The sequence below is a fragment of the Prunus persica genome, chromosome G5 (genome assembly GCF_000346465.2).
Source record: "Prunus persica cultivar Lovell chromosome G5, Prunus_persica_NCBIv2, whole genome shotgun sequence".
Taxonomy (NCBI): domain Eukaryota; kingdom Viridiplantae; phylum Streptophyta; class Magnoliopsida; order Rosales; family Rosaceae; genus Prunus; species Prunus persica.
The window spans coordinates 13,570,398-13,586,688 of NC_034013.1; the positions used below are offsets into that span (position 1 = coordinate 13,570,398).

The following is a 16,291-nucleotide window of genomic DNA, read 5'->3' on the forward strand; positions in this document are numbered from 1 at the left end:
AAGGCAAGGTCAAGAGGTGTCCTACACATATGATATATTGGCCCACCTATAGAAAACGTGGCACCCTATGAACCCAAGAGCTTGGATCGAACCAATGCATGCCCGATCATGCAGAACTCGAGGCTTAAAAAGCAAACCTCTCTGCATGAGTATACCACCGACCTAAAAATTCATTATAAAAAGAAAATCCAAAACCCTACCATGTTTGTTTTGGTAGGTCGACTTGATTCTTTTTGTTTATGTATGCATGTATAGCTTTTGCTATAGTTTGTTGAGAAATAGTTGAATAGGGATTTCGAACTTAATTTCGATGTGACAGATGCAAATGAGAGTGAAAGTTGTAGAAAGATGGAGCCAACTAGCTCCATCTCAAGTTCTAAACGAGGAAATTTAAATTGAAAACTGAACAATTTACAACTCATAGATGGTTACGAAATTAACTTGATTTTATATCATCATTATAGAATGCTACAGTGTTACGGCAATAAAAAGGTATAATATTTGTTGTATATTCAATCGATTTGTCAAAAAAGATTGCTTAATTACTTAATGCTTGCTTTCAAAATTTTGTCAAAAGAAAAAAAAGTACAGAAAATAAAATTCAACCTGAAGAAAGGGACTGCATTTCTCGAAACAGATGTTTAATTGTCATCAATAATCTTCTAATTAATAAATATATATAATATGACAAGTTAGCTAGCTAAGTATCAAATATGTTGCCTTCAATATGACAAGGAAGGGTCTCAAACCTGACTAAGCAGCATTAAGCCCCTGTGGGAAGGGGAAAAAGTCGATTGCTAATCCAGAAATTAGTCAGACGAAACACATCACTAAACAATTTTTTTTAGTATAATCAATTTTGGATTGAGAATAATTAGAACGCGAGAGTCCAAAATTTGGACGAATATATGTTTAAAAACTTATTGGATTAGCGAAAATAGTTTCCAAATTGTGACTTTGTGACTGATAATCAAATAACATAGCTACGGGACGATCCAACATTTCAAAGGGTAGGCAATAATGTTGACTTGGAAGCCACAAAATGAGGATGATGATGGGATATGCCGATCGATATGGGAATCATTTGGTGGTCATCATATTTACAAGATAAGGATTTCGATGTGTAATTTAGTGCAAATGTGACATGACTCTGATTTGATATTGGATGCTTTAGTGCCTGCACAATGTGAATGCGGCTAGCTAGCTAATTTCTTTTTTAAGCTCTAACATTGGAGGAAAATATGTTTCTAGTAAAAATCTCAATGATTTTGTGGAAAGTCATTTTTGAACATATATATATTTTAAGTGGACATTTGGATGTTATTATTATGCGATAATAATGTGCGGACATTTAGATGAGAGAATAAATGTATATATGAGCACATACATACACATATTTCTTCATTATAATATTTGTATATAATTCATGCAATCGTGATGAACAAACAGCAAAAAACCCTCCAATTGTATCTAAAGAAGATCAAGTCACCTAATTAAACATATATATATATATGGGGTATGACTTGTGTCACAATGGGTGGCCATAATTCCATGCCTTTTTGGATGAGGTACATATCGACAGAGGGCCCATATTGCACATACATATATCCACCACAAAATCTCCATACCTATACCAGGGCTGGCATGCATCAACGTATATATATTCACAAAAATATGAGCAATCATTTTTTCGATTCATGTAATAATTTTATTCGAGGGACATCTTTATATGATTTATTTGTCATTGAATTTTAATGATTCAAATCTGTGCTCGTCTCAAAGTTATTATTTATAAATCATATCTAAAATAACAATCAAATTGGAAAACATTTAACCATTGATTTGGAGATAACCATCGTAGTGCTCTTTTCCTTTTCAATCACAATTAAAATGTATACGAAGGGCAGAGAGAGAGAGGGCCTACTCCTCTATCCAATACAGAAAACCACGTTACCATGTTGCCGTTGAAACGGGATTGTTTTCCCATGTGAGCTTGCCTCAAATAAGCACAGCATACGTCTTCGGCCGAAGGGTCTGCTACTTTCTCGCAAACAAATTCAATTATTTTTCCAATAGTTATTCTTGTTTGTTCTTCCATCTGAATGCCACGTGGGAATGACATGTCCCAAGCCTTGTTATCTCTTAGACACGTAGAAACAAAAGTAATCAATGTTCACCAAAATAATTCCACGTCACCAGAAAAACTTTCGGGCATAGGATGATAGCATGCATGCATGTGCTCCTTAGTTCTTGAATCCTGACCCAATATTATTATTACAAATTGACCCCCAAGAAATGGCACTGACCGACAATTCAACGACTCGTCGTTCTCATGAACAATACAAGTCCAGATCTACAACCCCCAGCTTGAAGTTGTTTTGGTGCCTTCTTCGATTATCTAAATTTGTAATAATATGCCCTCATATATTTATTAAATTTCCATCGTCATTTGTAAATTACACGTTTATTTGTCACATACGTATTTGTTAACAGAATACTTCATATTACATTAGCGTACGATTTATTCAAATCATATTAGTTATACTGTATATGTCCCTTGCCAATGCGGGGGTTACGTACCACAGTGGTTGTGGCCCTCCTTCTCCTGCTTGACATTTAGAATCGAAATCCCAGAATTATCTTTACTCCCAATGTAACCTATATATATATATATATATATGAATTTAGAGGGTCCACTTAACATGCACCCATCCATTGTTGTACAAAAGCTTTTTTGAGGCCCATAAGCACAAACTGCTTTTGATTATTCAGAGAGGAAAAGGAATCAGATGTGACCCCTTCACGGTTCATCCATGCATGAAATGTCGATTAATTGTCAGCAAATCCTTGGAATATATAACAAACGAAAGATGAAAAAAGATAATTTCTTAGCCTAGGATTTCTTGCCTAGTATTAGGATTTCTCTTGCCCTGAAAACTTATTAATCACCCTATTGATTTTTGCCTCGATTATGTGATTTTATGTATGGGTTTGATCCGAGATTTCTTTATCATTTTGTTGATTCTTTTTAACAAGATGACAAACACACTGACTTACTCAACAGATCTAATCTATATTTGCTTCAATTTTGTTATTGAATTTGACTCACATACGAGTTATGAAATGTTTCTAAGCATCATACAACAGCTCTAGCTGTTCTTGCATTCAAGCATGTCTAGTCTTGGTGGAGTCTACTATTTGTTTGGACTGAATTTAATTTTTGGAGAGTGTTTTTTTAGCGAGGAGGCCTTTTGCCCCGGCAAATCCAACCGGTGGAAATGTTCTTATTGCATTTCCAACTCATTGTATGGTCTCACAATGGGTTGCAAACTTTAATTTCTTGCTAGCTATGTGTTTGGGCCTTTGGCCTCCAACAAAAGAATAATGAGATGGAACAAACAACTGACTTTTAGGTGTTTTGATGTGCTTCACTGAAATAACTTACCCGCATGTGAATCTCAATAGGTTTTCTATTTACATATACACATATACACTTCAAATCTCAATCTTTCTTTTAATTTGCCTACATATGTGTATCTCAAGGAACTTCATCTGTTGAAATTAAGGAGGGGGTGCACTTTCCTTCTCTAACACCAAAAATAAATTAAACAATTATAAAACTAATGGGACTTCATTTATAGATCTTCATTTTACTGATATAGTACATATACTTCGAATCGAACTGAGAGAGATAGAGTCAAGTATGGTTTTTGCTTATCACACCCAAATTAATTAGCAGATCCCCTTAATCTTAGTCTCTTCTCCAATACCCGATTGTTACGTGTTAGCTCGAAACGTTAACCCTATCAGTTATAAGTTCTTATAACTTACTTATGTACACTTGTGTTGTCACGGGAAAATATATGTTCTCAAAAGAACCCAAATCGTGGAACAGCTAGCACAATTCTAAAACGCTCCTACCTCTGCAGCTAGTTGCAGAGTTTAATGTAACCTTCACTCATTTCATTCACCTTTTCCTCGTTACACACATAAATTAATACCAACCAAACCTTACGCTCCTCATACCTCTCCCCTCTTCCTCTCTCCCCAACTATATATAAATTCCCCTCCATAAATAAAGTTCCAATCTATCAATCTCTCTCTCTTTTTCTCTCAAGCTCTCTAAAGATGGCTCAATTGCGTGATCTGAAAGACGAGCTTGACATTGTGATCCCAACAATCAGGAACCTTGATTTCTTGGAGATGTGGAGGCCTTTCTTTCAGCCCTACCACCTCATCATTGTCCAAGATGGTGACCCCTCCAACACCATTGGGGTCCCTGAGGGCTTTGACTACGAGCTCTACAACCGCAACGATGTGAACAGGATCCTAGGTCCCAAGGCCAGCTGCATACCTTTCAAAGACTCTGCATGCCGCTGCTTCGGTTTCTTGGTCTCCAAGAAGAAGTACATCTTCACCATCGATGACGATTGCTTTGTAAGTCTTTCGTGCTTTATGTTTCAGTTCACACGTCAATAAATAATGTGTCAGTATACATGTAACTAACATACGTTACGTGATTCTAGCGAGTGCTCAATGTTCATGTATTGCATTAACGTTTTTTTTTTGTTGAGAAAAATTAAAGGTGGCGAAGGAGCCTAATGGGAAAGAGATAAATGCTTTGGAACAACACATCAGGAACCTGTTGACACCATCAACTCCATTGTTCTTCAACACACTATATGACCCGTTTGCGAACGGGTCGGACTTTGTTCGCGGGTACCCATTTAGCTTAAGAGAAGGTCTGCCCACTGCTATTTCTCACGGGCTTTGGCTCAATATCCCTGACTATGATGCCCCAACTCAGCTAGTCAAGCCTCGTGAGCGCAACACCAGGTTACAAATTTACAAGAATAACCCATGATCTTCTATATATCTATGCCTTGAAAAACTTCCATGCTTTTTCTTATTTTTCATTTTGGGTGTGCTTAAAATAATTTCGGATTGAGATTTTTTAGCTCATGTAGGTATGTGGATGCTGTGATGACAATCCCCAAAGGAACCCTTTTCCCAATGTGTGGGATGAACTTAGCTTTTGACAGGGAGCTGATAGGCCCAGCCATGTATTTTGGGCTCATGGGTGATGGCCAACCCATAGGCAGATACGATGATATGTGGGCTGGCTGGTGTGCCAAGGTAATTTTCCATATTATTTTATTCCATTTATTTTTACGATAATGCTAGGATACCAAACTTTCGTATCAAATATTTGAGTTTCAAATGATGTGGCACTTTATAAGTCAATATTTTATGCATTTTTAATAAACAAGCTAGGTAATATGGTTCAATGGACAAGGATGCTAGGTTATTAAATTGGACGGATTATAAATCTACATGAGATGAGATGAGACCTTGGATAATGACATTTTTTTTGTTTTTTCAGGTGATATGTGACCATTTGTTGCTAGGGGTGAAGACAGGGCTGCCATACATATGGCACAGCAAGGCAAGTAACCCATTTGTGAATTTGAAGAAAGAGTACAAGGGCATATACTGGCAGGAAGATATCATTCCATTTTTCCAATCAATCGCGCTCCGAGAAGAGTGCACAAGTGTCCAAGATTGCTACATTGAGCTTGCCAACAAGGTCAAGGAAAGGCTTGGCCCTATTGATCCTTACTTTGAGAAGCTTGGGGATGCCATGGTTACTTGGATTGAAGCCTGGAATGAGCTCAACCCACCACCACCACCAGCACAAACTGCAACTGTGGCTCATCCAAATGTTGCCATGAAAAACTAAGGCCATGAGCCCTCCTCTAAATTTAAAGCCAATTTGGCCCTTGCATATGTAATATGTTATAATTTTCTCTCTCTTTTGTTCTCTTAAGTATTTATGGATTTTTAGCTTTCTGTATTATGAAGTGAACTTAAATTCTATCTACAATACAAGGTCGCTATACATAAGATGACTCTAGGTTGAGGGTGAGTGAGGTGTTTGATGAACAGAAACAGAATATTCATTTTCCTTGGTCATTTTGACAAAGAATAAAAGATAATTATTGTATGTGACAGTAACGTCCTCAATTTCGTATACGTGCCGACACGAGTTTTCTTTACAGGTAGGATCTTCTCATTTGGAGCAGCCGCTGTCAAATTTTTCTTCGTAGCTAGTGAAATTGGACGTTTGGCCACTACGGCCGCCCACATTTTTCTACATGTTTCACATTTTCACAAGATTCATAAGCCGCCTTCATTGGTCCCTCGCAATAAATACGTGTGGTACACTTCTTAGTCATAATTCATATCCCTCATATTAGAGATGGAGCACAACCAAATACTTTTCCTGGCTTTACCAAAATCATCAGAGTCAGCCTCTCCTAATCTTTCATCAAACCCATCAAATATTTCTCAAGTGTTTCCTCGTTTTCACTTTGACAGCGCAGGCCTAATGAAGAAAGAAGCAAAAATTTATCAGCATTGTGGAACCTCTTATGGTTCAGTGGACAAGATGAAACCCGGCAAGAAAGAAGGTGGCAAAGAGACCAAGAAGCACAAATACGCATTTCAAACAAGGAGCCAGGTTGATATACTTGATGATGGGTACCGATGGCGAAAATACGGGCAAAAAACAGTTAAAAACAGTAAATTTCCTAGGTTAGTTCTGCTGGCTCTCATCAAATAGTTTTCTTGTGAATTTGTGGTATTGATCTTTGATCTAATTTGGGTATGTTTGAACATCTTATCACAATAATCACATAGACTAAACCACCATTATATCTCTCTTTATATGCATGCCTTTGATAGAAAGCAAAAGGGTTCACTTATCAACTACTTAAATCCTAGAAAAAGAACAGCAACCACCCATTTGATAGAAGATCTTCATTGACTAGTAAACAATAGATATAGAAAAGCTCTTTGATCTGTCACCTGGAAGTTAGCATGATTCTCCTTTGATCTGTCTATATTGAACTTTGTCAAATTTCTGGCTTGTTTGTCGAATCTATCACCTATAGCTACCTTTTACAGTTCTGATTTTATTTTGCAATGAATCTTCTGTGAAACACACAATAAACCAAGAGAGAAAAACCCAATAAAGACCGAGAAGTTTTGGATTCTTGTGATGAAGTTTTGATATATTGGTTCTCAGTTCAAGTGCTAAGAATGGGGATCAAAATTGGAAGTTTTCTATTTCTAAATCAAACACTGTTAGAAAACTACCAGCAATTTATTATTAGATTTGTAAAGTTTATACCTAAGATAGTCCTATAAAAAATGCACTAAAACACTTGATTGCTCAAACCTGCTCTGTAACTTCATCTTTGTCTAGTTCCATGCTTCACATAATGCTTGAAATTTCCTTCTGTTTCTGCAATGCCTTAGTCATCTTGCCCGTTCTAGTAAATTGGTTTTTCGACTATTTGATGCAGAAGCTACTATAGGTGCACGCATCAAGGGTGCATTGTCAAAAAGCAAGTCCAACGCCTTTCGAAAGATGAAGAGATTGTTGTGACGACATATGAAGGAATCCATTCACATCCCACTGATGAAACTTCCGCAGAAAACTTTGACCAGATACTGAGACATTTACAAACATATAATGCCTAATAAAGCAGGCAATATTGCCACCATGTCACATAGGGTTGGAGGGTCTTCAAAAAGGCAAATGGTTTTTGATGCTATGCTGTGCAAATTTGCTTGATATGCAAAATACAAGTCATGCTATCAGGCAACGATCTGCTAATCAAAATGGAAAGACAAATCTTATACGCTTGTCTTACATGCATCCTCTTTTGAACAGTTTCTAGAAAATGTTCTTTCCTCCTTGCTTTCATGTTTCTACATAAGCTTTTTATTACTATTATAAGATAAATCTGCTGAGTCACTGCTTTGGAAAACTACCATTTTCTTGATTGTGAATATGAGAAAATATCTCTACACATACATAGATAGATAACACTCCAACCACCACTAAAGGGCTCTCTGTTCTTCAAAAAGATTATCAAATCTTCACTCATCAAATTGAGAAGGAAAAAAAAAAAAGATTGGTTCATCAAGCTCCATGGAGAAGAGGATGAAGCAAAAAAGCAATACCTAACCAAGATGAATGAGGCATATCATGTTGGGACTAGAACCACCTCATCTACATTTAGATATTCAGCAAAACCTCTGATAAAGAAAATTGCAAATCCAAGTAAAGCAATGGCAAGCCAAGGCATGATCATAGCCATGCACCTTCTTCCATTACCACCTTCATTTTTGTTAGCAACCCTTTTCTCTTCCACACTAACCAATTTCATTCTTGCCTCTATCTCCACCTCTCTCTCCACATCCTCATCAGACAAAGAAGAAGATGAAGATGAAGAAGTTTTAGAACAACCCTGAAAGCAAACTGCAATCTCTTTGCTCTTACCAGAGCCATCATCATCATCACCATCAGAATCATCAAAAGACACTGATCTCACCTCACTCTCTTGCGCCAAACCATTCCCACCGCACCATATCCCTTCTGTTCCTCCAAAACACATCTCTGTTTCACATTCCTCTGCCTCGAAAAGCCTCCTTCCCTTCAACTTACCACTCTCAATGGCTGCCCTTCTCTCTCTCCTAATCTCCTCCACCACCAAATCATTGGTCCTCACTCGCCATTCTCCTTGGGAAGGTGACAGTCCATGTTGAAGTGAAGACATGAGGTGCCTTGGAGAAGTGTCAATGAGCTGATCAAGATTTTTCACCATGGTGAAACTTGATGAGTTGGTTGAATGCCTCCTCTTGGCTCTTGGGTTAGACTGTTTGTATGAATCCCAGTCTTGCTGCAAGTTCATGAACTGCTTCTGCAGTTTGGTCACACTTTCTTTTTCTTCTTCTACTTGGTGAGTTTTCATGGTAGGGCGCTCTTTTCCCTTTTGGGTTTTCATGGTAGGGTCCCTGTGAAATTGTGATTTGCTTGTTTTTTGAATCTTTTTTATTGAATTTGAATGAAGGGTAATCTGTATCAGATTTGGTGGGTTAATTTTGATTTTCGAAGACAGTCAAAATGACTTCCACTTGGATAAGAAAGAACTACCCACGTTCTCATCATCATTTCTGTGGATTTTGATCCTTGGTGTAATTGGGATGAAGTAGGAGACTGTCCCATGATTCTTTGTGTTAGGAAGAATTAATCCGGGCCATTGAATCACTAATCAGATTTTATAGTAGCAAATTAGATAATTATGACCTTTGTTATGCTACCCTACTGGTTTCTTTTTCTGTTCTTAGGATCCGATTTCTTTCTATTTTCTGTTTCTTTTTCTCTTTTTTGCTTTTACTTACTTTACTGATTAATCTAAAAAAGAGAGAATCCTTTGTACTGAAGAATTATAATGCTTTTTCCTTACCATTTTTAAAACATTTTCTTTATTTCCTCCAATTTGGGGAAATTCATCACAATCTCACACTAAGAACTGTTTTTTATTATTTATTTATTATTTTTTTTAAAAACGACAACTAAAATTCATCCATGATCGTCATCATTTTTTCTTCCTTCTAATAATCATGATCCTTAAAAAATCATGTCCCAGATACTGAGAGAACTAATAATTACTATTATGTTCATTGAATTTAGGGCTGCAGTTCAGAGTCTATGCAGCTATAGTGGTATTGTACTTTTCATCCCCTTTCCTTCTTGGACTTTATCAGACAAAATTGATTGCTTCCCCACCACCACCCATGACCTGATGACCACAAACACCACTTTTCCCCCAAGAAAGATATATGGCTACGCTCCCATTGAGTTTCGTGCACCAACCAATATGATGTTACAATTTAAACAAATGAATAAAAAGTTCAGGTTTTAGCCATGGTTTTGATTGAACTTGTTTAACACATGACCATCCACTGGATGTTACAATTTATAATTCATTTAACAATACTGCAAAAGCTCAAGAAGCACAAAAGGAGAGGTAGAATTTTTTGAAGCTACACTACAAGCAAAGATTAGTATCCATGAAAAGGGGTCAACTCTCTTAAAAATCTATCACCAACAACCTGAAATCCCTATACGGCAGTTAGGACATCTCCTACTTTCCTAGCCCTTCGATCTATTTAAGTTTCCCTCTGCAAGACTGCTCAGCTTCAAGGCTTCCCTGATACGTCCTCTATTATGCCCTTTCCATCCATAGCGTCGAAGAAGAAGAAATTCTTGAGGGGGTCTCCTTTGCCTGATATTGCCTTAATGACCTCCTGAGAAGTTTAATACCAAAACATTACGAAAATGTCAATATGTGGTAACTAGCACTTTTCACTATAATTTTATTTTGACATATAAGCATTTCTTTATCTATAATAAAGCAAATGGATAGGTAGCGCACCTGTCCGAGAATCCCCCCAATGATGGGACAAACTGGAGGAAATTCTCTTGTATCAGTCACCAGTCTTTCGAGGAGGACATTTGGGATATGAGATTCGTTCAATGACTGCAATTTTGTTACAATAGCAAGCTTAAGAAGATGCAGAACACAAAAACAGTAACAAGTTTCAAGTACACAAACAATAACAAGTTTTAAGCAGGCATACCTGTGCCACACAGAGCTCCTTTTTCAACTTCACAACAGCAGGAAGATCTGCAATTGATAATTCTCCAGGTTTACGTTGCTCAACTTCTTCAAACCTTTCTATTACTGCAAGAAAGTGGGGATAATCTTGATAAATTTATTTTAACAATAAATGGATGGTAACCAATTCATACGAGATTTATACGATTTAAGGTTATAAATAGATGGTAACAATCAATTCATTCGAGGTGTAGTAGAATTGCAGCATGACTATTAGACTAGAAAGAAAGCATCAATATGCATTCTGGTGTTATGAAAATGATATGTACATCCTCATCCCTTTAGTAAAAGCATTAGTCTTCTCTTCGAGTTCCAATTTAATCCTCTTCTTCTTTACTAGTTTGGTAATTGTAACTCTTTTTTTTTTTTTTAAATGGCAATAGTTCATCACTTCTCATACAGCGAAGTATAGCTTTGACACTTTCCTGGGAAGTACTCTCGTATCTCCTTTAGTAAAGGCATTAGCTTTCTCATCTTCTTCTTTAATCTATTGCTAAATTTCTTTTTAACAACTTCTTTCAAAAACAAATTAAAATAACAATGACAATAGTTTACCACACCTCGCATAGCAAAGTATAGTTTTGAGAATTTCCTGGGAAGTGCTTTCCAAGGTATTGAAATTGATTCCTGTAATGTAAGATGCATAACACACTCCATCATTAGTAAGTTAAACGTAAATGTGATCCATTACAACACAATTTTATATATAAAAAAATTTATAACTATATGAGAAAAGGAAAAAAAAAACAAAAAATAAATTCCATATGAGACCTCAGTCCAAAAGAAAAGAAAGATGGTAGCCCTAAATGCTTGTTGTATGAAGAATGGTTTACCATATGAAAATATAATCTTGTGGTCTTAATTTGATCAAGAAGGTCTTATATTTAATTGTCACCCAGAAAAAAGCATAAACAAGCATCAGCAATTGGAAAAAGGTCCTGGGAGGGTTAGCATGAGAATGATCTGAAACCTAATACATCCTAAGGAAGAACAATGACAGACCAAGTCATACCTCAAAACTTGGATAATGTAGTTCGCATTCGATTGTTTCCTCCCGTTTTTGCTGTTAAGAAAAACAAGAAAATCATTCATGCTCCTGTCATTACAGCATTTTTGCTGAAGATGCTTAAAGGCTATACTTCTCAACGTACATGTAATCTAAAATTTCATAACCAGTCTAGTGTATGTGCAAACCAATAGCACTTCACTGAAAACCTTCTTACAGTTCTAGCAATGACGGTCATTAGTGCATCAGCCATAAAATGAACAAAGAAACTGGTCAACTAAAAACAATGATATTGGAAAGAGTGTGCGAAATCAAATAAGATCTTCACCTTCGAGTATTTGTGGTGTTGCAGATCAACAAATATTTCACCACAAGAGTCTCTACAGTCAACTGTATAAAATGCCACACGCTTTGATAACTTTCGGCATTTTTCATTTATCAATTTCTGCAAAATAATGAGAAAGGAAATGGAACTCATCAAAAATGGATGTTTTAAAAGGTTAAAATTAAACATCAAAGAGGAAGGGTATGCATGGTACTTTAGTCGTGAAGGAGCAACAACTGACAACGACAACATCAAACTTACTGTAGAACTCTGCTCCGAAGCTTGACAAATCACCTGTGAGATCAAAATGAGGTATATTCTTAGTTTCTTTCTCTTCTCACTTAACTTGGACCAGAAATTACAAAGCATTGTTTAACTAGCCTGTCTTTAGTGCCATAAAATATTATAACCATCAACACCAGATTTGATATAGAAACTATGCAACTCAAAAATGATGTTAAGCTTAATAGTACAAATGGTGAACCAATAATATTGGAAATTAGTAGCACTAGAGGCCAGACCTTTTTCTACAGAAACGCGAACCATCGGATTGAAATCTTTCAGAGAATCACGACAAAGTTCAGTTAGAGTTTTCCCGGCACACACATTTTCATCAGAAGGTATCAGAAAGTTGGCAGAAAGCGCTTCTTCGGTCACAGCCCGATCATCAACCAGTGTCAAACTACCAACTCCGGCTAGTACAATATTCTTGCAAAACTACCCAAAGAAAAAGTGCAACAAGCATGAACATGAATGCACCTTAAGATTCTTACACATGCTATCACCACCAATAAAAAAGAAAGTAGATAAAGGTGTTGAATTTCGTTGAATTACCTCAGCAATAGTTCCAGTAATTCCACAGACTAGTATATGAGCTTTGCTCAGTCTAAAGAAAATAAAAAACAAATTTTTTAGCTCAAAACTAAAAACAAAACAAACAACAAAATTAATTCATGAAATATATGTTTTATAAAAATGCTCACTTTATATCCTGTGTGTTTAACTTTATAGTCACATATATGTATGTACCTTCTCTGGGCACCAGCGCCCCAAACCCTAATTTGGCGATCGTAAAGAGCAGTCTCCTGCTCAGTCAACTCCTCGCCGTCCATTCCTAACCGCAACCTGAAACCTTTGAAAATAAAAAAATCCAAATTTCAAACTCGAAAAGTTTGAGTGTACTGAAAAACCCTAAAAAACAGTTACTTACACAATTGGTGGGGAAGGTGGAGCAAGAAAAACCCTAGATGAGCTGAGAATTTGAATTACTGAGAAAACAGACGGACAGAGACACAGGGGCTCAGCAGTAAAATCTTCGGAATTGAATTTCAGGAATTTGATTTTCGAGGCAATATTCGGAGTTTTTTCTTTTTATTTAGACCCAACCTGGATTGGGCCTTAAAATTCGGTCACAGATTGGGCCTCCTTTGTCTCCAATTTGGATGTATATTTTTCCCAAATATTTGGGTTCATAAAAAATAGGACTGAAATGCAAAAAGGTCAATCAAACTGGACCCGCCTAATTGTGGGAAACTAACTGTCCATGTCCAATTTGCACAGACTGTTTGCTGAGGCCCAAATAACTGACTCTTTTAACCAGACCAGTGTATGGTCACATCCATTTTATTGCGCCTTTTGTTTTCTTATAGTCAGCATCATCAAGTTGCTAAGAAAAATGCTAGAGCGTGCACGACGGTTGCTTGTACAACTCATATTCTGATAAATTTTCGTTTTAAATTTATCAGACTATTAAATATAATCTTATGACGAATCCTTTTGGGAGCTTATGCAAAGGTGCGTTGACGTTCCTTGTGGTGTTCGGAGATTGCTGAGTGACAGTGCCCTTCATCTTGGCGCTTTCGAACTCTTTGTTTTGTTTGATGTGAGATCTTGTTTGCATCCGATATTGTGAGGTTTTAAAATTTTGTTAAATTTTGATTGATTTTTAGTGAATCAAGTGTGAATTTTGTATATTCAAATAATTACGTATATTTTATAATTTGAATGAACTCGTAACATATCTAATCTATGGTGATAGGTGAATAGGTGAGGAGTTGGATCTTATGGAATGTGTAGAAAAATCAAACTGAAACTGCTGTCCACGTAATGAATAAAAGTACTCACATTCACATGCTTCCTCCATAATGCACAACAGTGCTTTTTAGTCCCACTCACTCCTGCAGCAAATTTTTCAGATGAATCAATAATTTCACCATTGTTGGGTAAAATTATTAAATTTTTGGGTCAGTGAATTTGCACCTGCAAAATAATTAATGAGTTGCTTTGAGTTACTGAATTATTGGACAATAATTGTTGGGTTCCTGGCATATAGTTATTCTGGAGCAACTCATCATCTGAGTAAATTATAATTATAGATACATAATTTGATTATGACTCTGGAACAACTGATCATCCAAGGCTATAATAAATCCATAATTACACAACATTACACAAAATGGAGTGTTATTTATGGGTGGTGCACATTGCTCTAGTCATAGGATCAAAGTTCGACTCGTCTTTTTCTTTTTTTTTTCTTTTTTTTTAAATAAAAAAAATATAACTGAAAGCGAGTGGTTCAACGTATCACACATATGCTGACATGATATATTTGCATAATCCAACGAGAAAAATTGTCATTACCATCACCATTACTACAAACTTAGCTTGGAATTGCCCTCTTAAGTGAAGTCATTGTCAAAGTAAGGTAGCTATGACTATGGATGTGACTCCATCATTGAACAATCATCCATCATTATAATTGTAAAAGAAAATGACGCGTAGGTCTTTGAATGGTATGAACAACAAATAAACAAGAAAAACGATTGCAATCAACATTACATTAGCAACATACGAAAAAAAAAAAAAGAATTAGGAGTTTTTTTTTTTTTTGGTAACCATAGAAAATGGGATTATCTTCAATCAAATACTAATCTACAAATCAATATAATTAAATTAGTATAAAATCCAAGTACAAATTAGAATATGTATGAGTCAAAATATTGGTATAAATGTGTCAATCGCGTTCATGTGGAGATGAATGTACTTTGAGACGTAGGGAGGCTGACGACAAAAGAATTGATGGTGCGATGGTGCCGACAAGTGAAAACAACACATTAGGATCTAGGGTTTTTTTATAAATTTTATTTATTTATTTATTTAAATTTTATCAAAATTGGATTTCAGGGGATGGAGGAAGAGGTGGACAGGTCGACACGTGGCAAATAATTAAACACCTTTTCTTCCACTGTGGGAAACCTTTCCCCCTGCTGACAGAGTTTGGTCCCACTGACATTCGCAATTACAGCTGCCACACTGACTTTTGGGTTGTTGCAGATTTAAAGGACTTGTCTAATGTCTCTCGTTTCTGTAGCATGACTCTTTTACCCTTAAATTATTACTCATATTACTACTCTTACTCATGAGAACGTTACGGATATGAAAAATAAACGAATCGATAATGATCAATACTCATTCAATGTAGAGTTTAATTTCCCAATCCTACATACACGTCAGCCATTCCTTTTAATTAAAAAAAAATTGTCTTTTCATAAACTAATATATCCCTTTCAAATTTATTTGATTTTTTTTTCTCTTCATATAAGCGATATTGAAAGAGAAGAAAATCAAACTTAGAACCTCTGATGTATGAATAAATACTCGTAATAACTTGAATTACAAGCCATTTGTTATTACCATTCTTATTTACTATGTGAAACATTCTTAATTAATATATAAATGGTTTGTGGGTGGATACAATTTTGTGGTGATGAATTATGCGAACAAGCCTAAACCACTATTTTTTATGCGAAAAATAAAGTTACAAAGCAAAGCCTCTTTTACAAGCATGTTCAAAGTGGTCAAACAGTGTCACTATTGTATTCTAAACAAGCGTAAACTACTTGTTTACCTTTTTTTTTTCTTCAAGGTTTTATAAAAGTGATTTTGGTCCTCAAATCTTCAAGAATAATAGTCATTAGCGCATCTCTTCAAACCTACCTTCAAAGTGTTTTCCACTCTACCAAAATATCATTTACGAATTTTCTTTTCTTTTTTCTATATAATTTGAGCTAAAGTTTAAAATCGATAACTTATGACATGCAAATCTTCTTATATTTCATTTCATAATGTTAGAAGAGATTTCAAATTCAAATATTTCCCTTATCCTCCCGTTGTGTAAAAGAAATTTTTATATAAATATTGCCCAGCGAAAAAAAAAATACATAGATACTGGGTATGCTACATATAATGTAAATGTAATGACAACATCTTTTTCTTTTTGAGAAAAAAGAAATACATAATTTAGATTAATAGAAATGCAGAAATAGGAGTTTGAAGGTGTTTGGTGTCTGACAGCGCCAACCTTTCCCTTCCTTTTTCTTCCTTGTAAGTTGTAATGGGCCTTCAACAAATCATTACATGCACGGCTCA

The 16,291-nt window shown here is 35.8% G+C and overlaps 4 protein-coding genes across 5 annotated transcripts; 2 read left to right on the forward strand and 2 right to left on the reverse strand.

The window, feature by feature from the left end:
- LOC18777513 (UDP-arabinopyranose mutase 1) lies at positions 4,035-6,066 on the forward strand. The gene is made up of 4 exons (XM_007210127.2): positions 4,035-4,437; positions 4,586-4,836; positions 4,968-5,136; positions 5,384-6,066. Exons 1-4 carry the CDS (start codon positions 4,129-4,131, stop codon positions 5,738-5,740), a joined length of 1,086 nt encoding a protein of 361 aa, XP_007210189.1. The 5' UTR covers positions 4,035-4,128; the 3' UTR covers positions 5,741-6,066.
- On the forward strand, positions 6,201-7,822 carry LOC18777012 (probable WRKY transcription factor 43). The gene is made up of 2 exons (XM_007209633.2): positions 6,201-6,594; positions 7,368-7,822. Exons 1-2 carry the CDS (start codon positions 6,260-6,262, stop codon positions 7,543-7,545), a joined length of 513 nt encoding a protein of 170 aa, XP_007209695.1. The 5' UTR covers positions 6,201-6,259; the 3' UTR covers positions 7,546-7,822.
- On the reverse strand, positions 7,828-9,218 carry LOC18776535. Its single transcript, XM_007208855.2, has one exon. The coding sequence runs from the start codon at positions 8,853-8,855 to the stop codon at positions 8,055-8,057; it is 801 nt and encodes a 266-aa protein (XP_007208917.1). The 5' UTR covers positions 8,856-9,218; the 3' UTR covers positions 7,828-8,054.
- On the reverse strand, positions 9,754-13,199 carry LOC18775793 (SUMO-activating enzyme subunit 1B-1). Of its 2 annotated transcripts, none has more exons than XM_020564829.1 (11): positions 13,074-13,199; positions 12,893-12,988; positions 12,698-12,749; positions 12,385-12,580; positions 12,078-12,157; positions 11,867-11,983; positions 11,545-11,595; positions 11,093-11,159; positions 10,495-10,598; positions 10,290-10,394; positions 9,754-10,161 (listed from the first exon to the last, which is right to left on the reverse strand). In XM_020564829.1, the coding sequence occupies exons 2-11, from the start codon at positions 12,973-12,975 to the stop codon at positions 10,054-10,056; spliced, it is 963 nt and encodes a 320-aa protein (XP_020420418.1). In that variant the 5' UTR covers positions 12,976-12,988; positions 13,074-13,199; the 3' UTR covers positions 9,754-10,053. The 2 variants fall into 2 exon arrangements, with proteins under 2 accessions (XP_020420418.1, XP_020420417.1); XM_020564828.1 differs by having other exon boundaries at positions 12,893-12,995.

What these genes read in the sequence shown, in the direction of transcription:
- LOC18777513 (XM_007210127.2), top strand. Translation starts at nt 4,129, where the DNA reads ATGGCTCAATTGCGTGATCTGAAAGACGAGCTTGACATTGTGATCCCA. An exon ending in CCTCGTGAGCGCAACACCAG is followed by an intron (nt 4,837 to 4,967) that starts GTTACAAATTTA and finishes TAGCTCATGTAG; the next exon opens with GTATGTGGATGCTGTGATGA. An exon ending in GGGCTGGCTGGTGTGCCAAG is followed by an intron (nt 5,137 to 5,383) that starts GTAATTTTCCAT and finishes TTGTTTTTTCAG; the next exon opens with GTGATATGTGACCATTTGTT.
- LOC18777012 (XM_007209633.2), top strand. Translation starts at nt 6,260, where the DNA reads ATGGAGCACAACCAAATACTTTTCCTGGCTTTACCAAAATCATCAGAG. An exon ending in AAAAACAGTAAATTTCCTAG is followed by an intron (nt 6,595 to 7,367) that starts GTTAGTTCTGCT and finishes TATTTGATGCAG; the next exon opens with AAGCTACTATAGGTGCACGC.
- LOC18776535 (XM_007208855.2), bottom strand. Translation starts at nt 8,855, where the DNA reads ATGAAAACCCAAAAGGGAAAAGAGCGCCCTACCATGAAAACTCACCAA.
- LOC18775793 (XM_020564829.1), bottom strand. Translation starts at nt 12,975, where the DNA reads ATGGACGGCGAGGAGTTGACTGAGCAGGAGACTGCTCTTTACGATCGC. An exon ending in TACATTATCCAAGTTTTGAG is followed by an intron (nt 11,160 to 11,544) that starts GTATGACTTGGT and finishes CTTACATTACAG; the next exon opens with GAATCAATTTCAATACCTTG. An exon ending in AGGAGCTCTGTGTGGCACAG is followed by an intron (nt 10,395 to 10,494) that starts GTATGCCTGCTT and finishes ACAAAATTGCAG; the next exon opens with TCATTGAACGAATCTCATAT.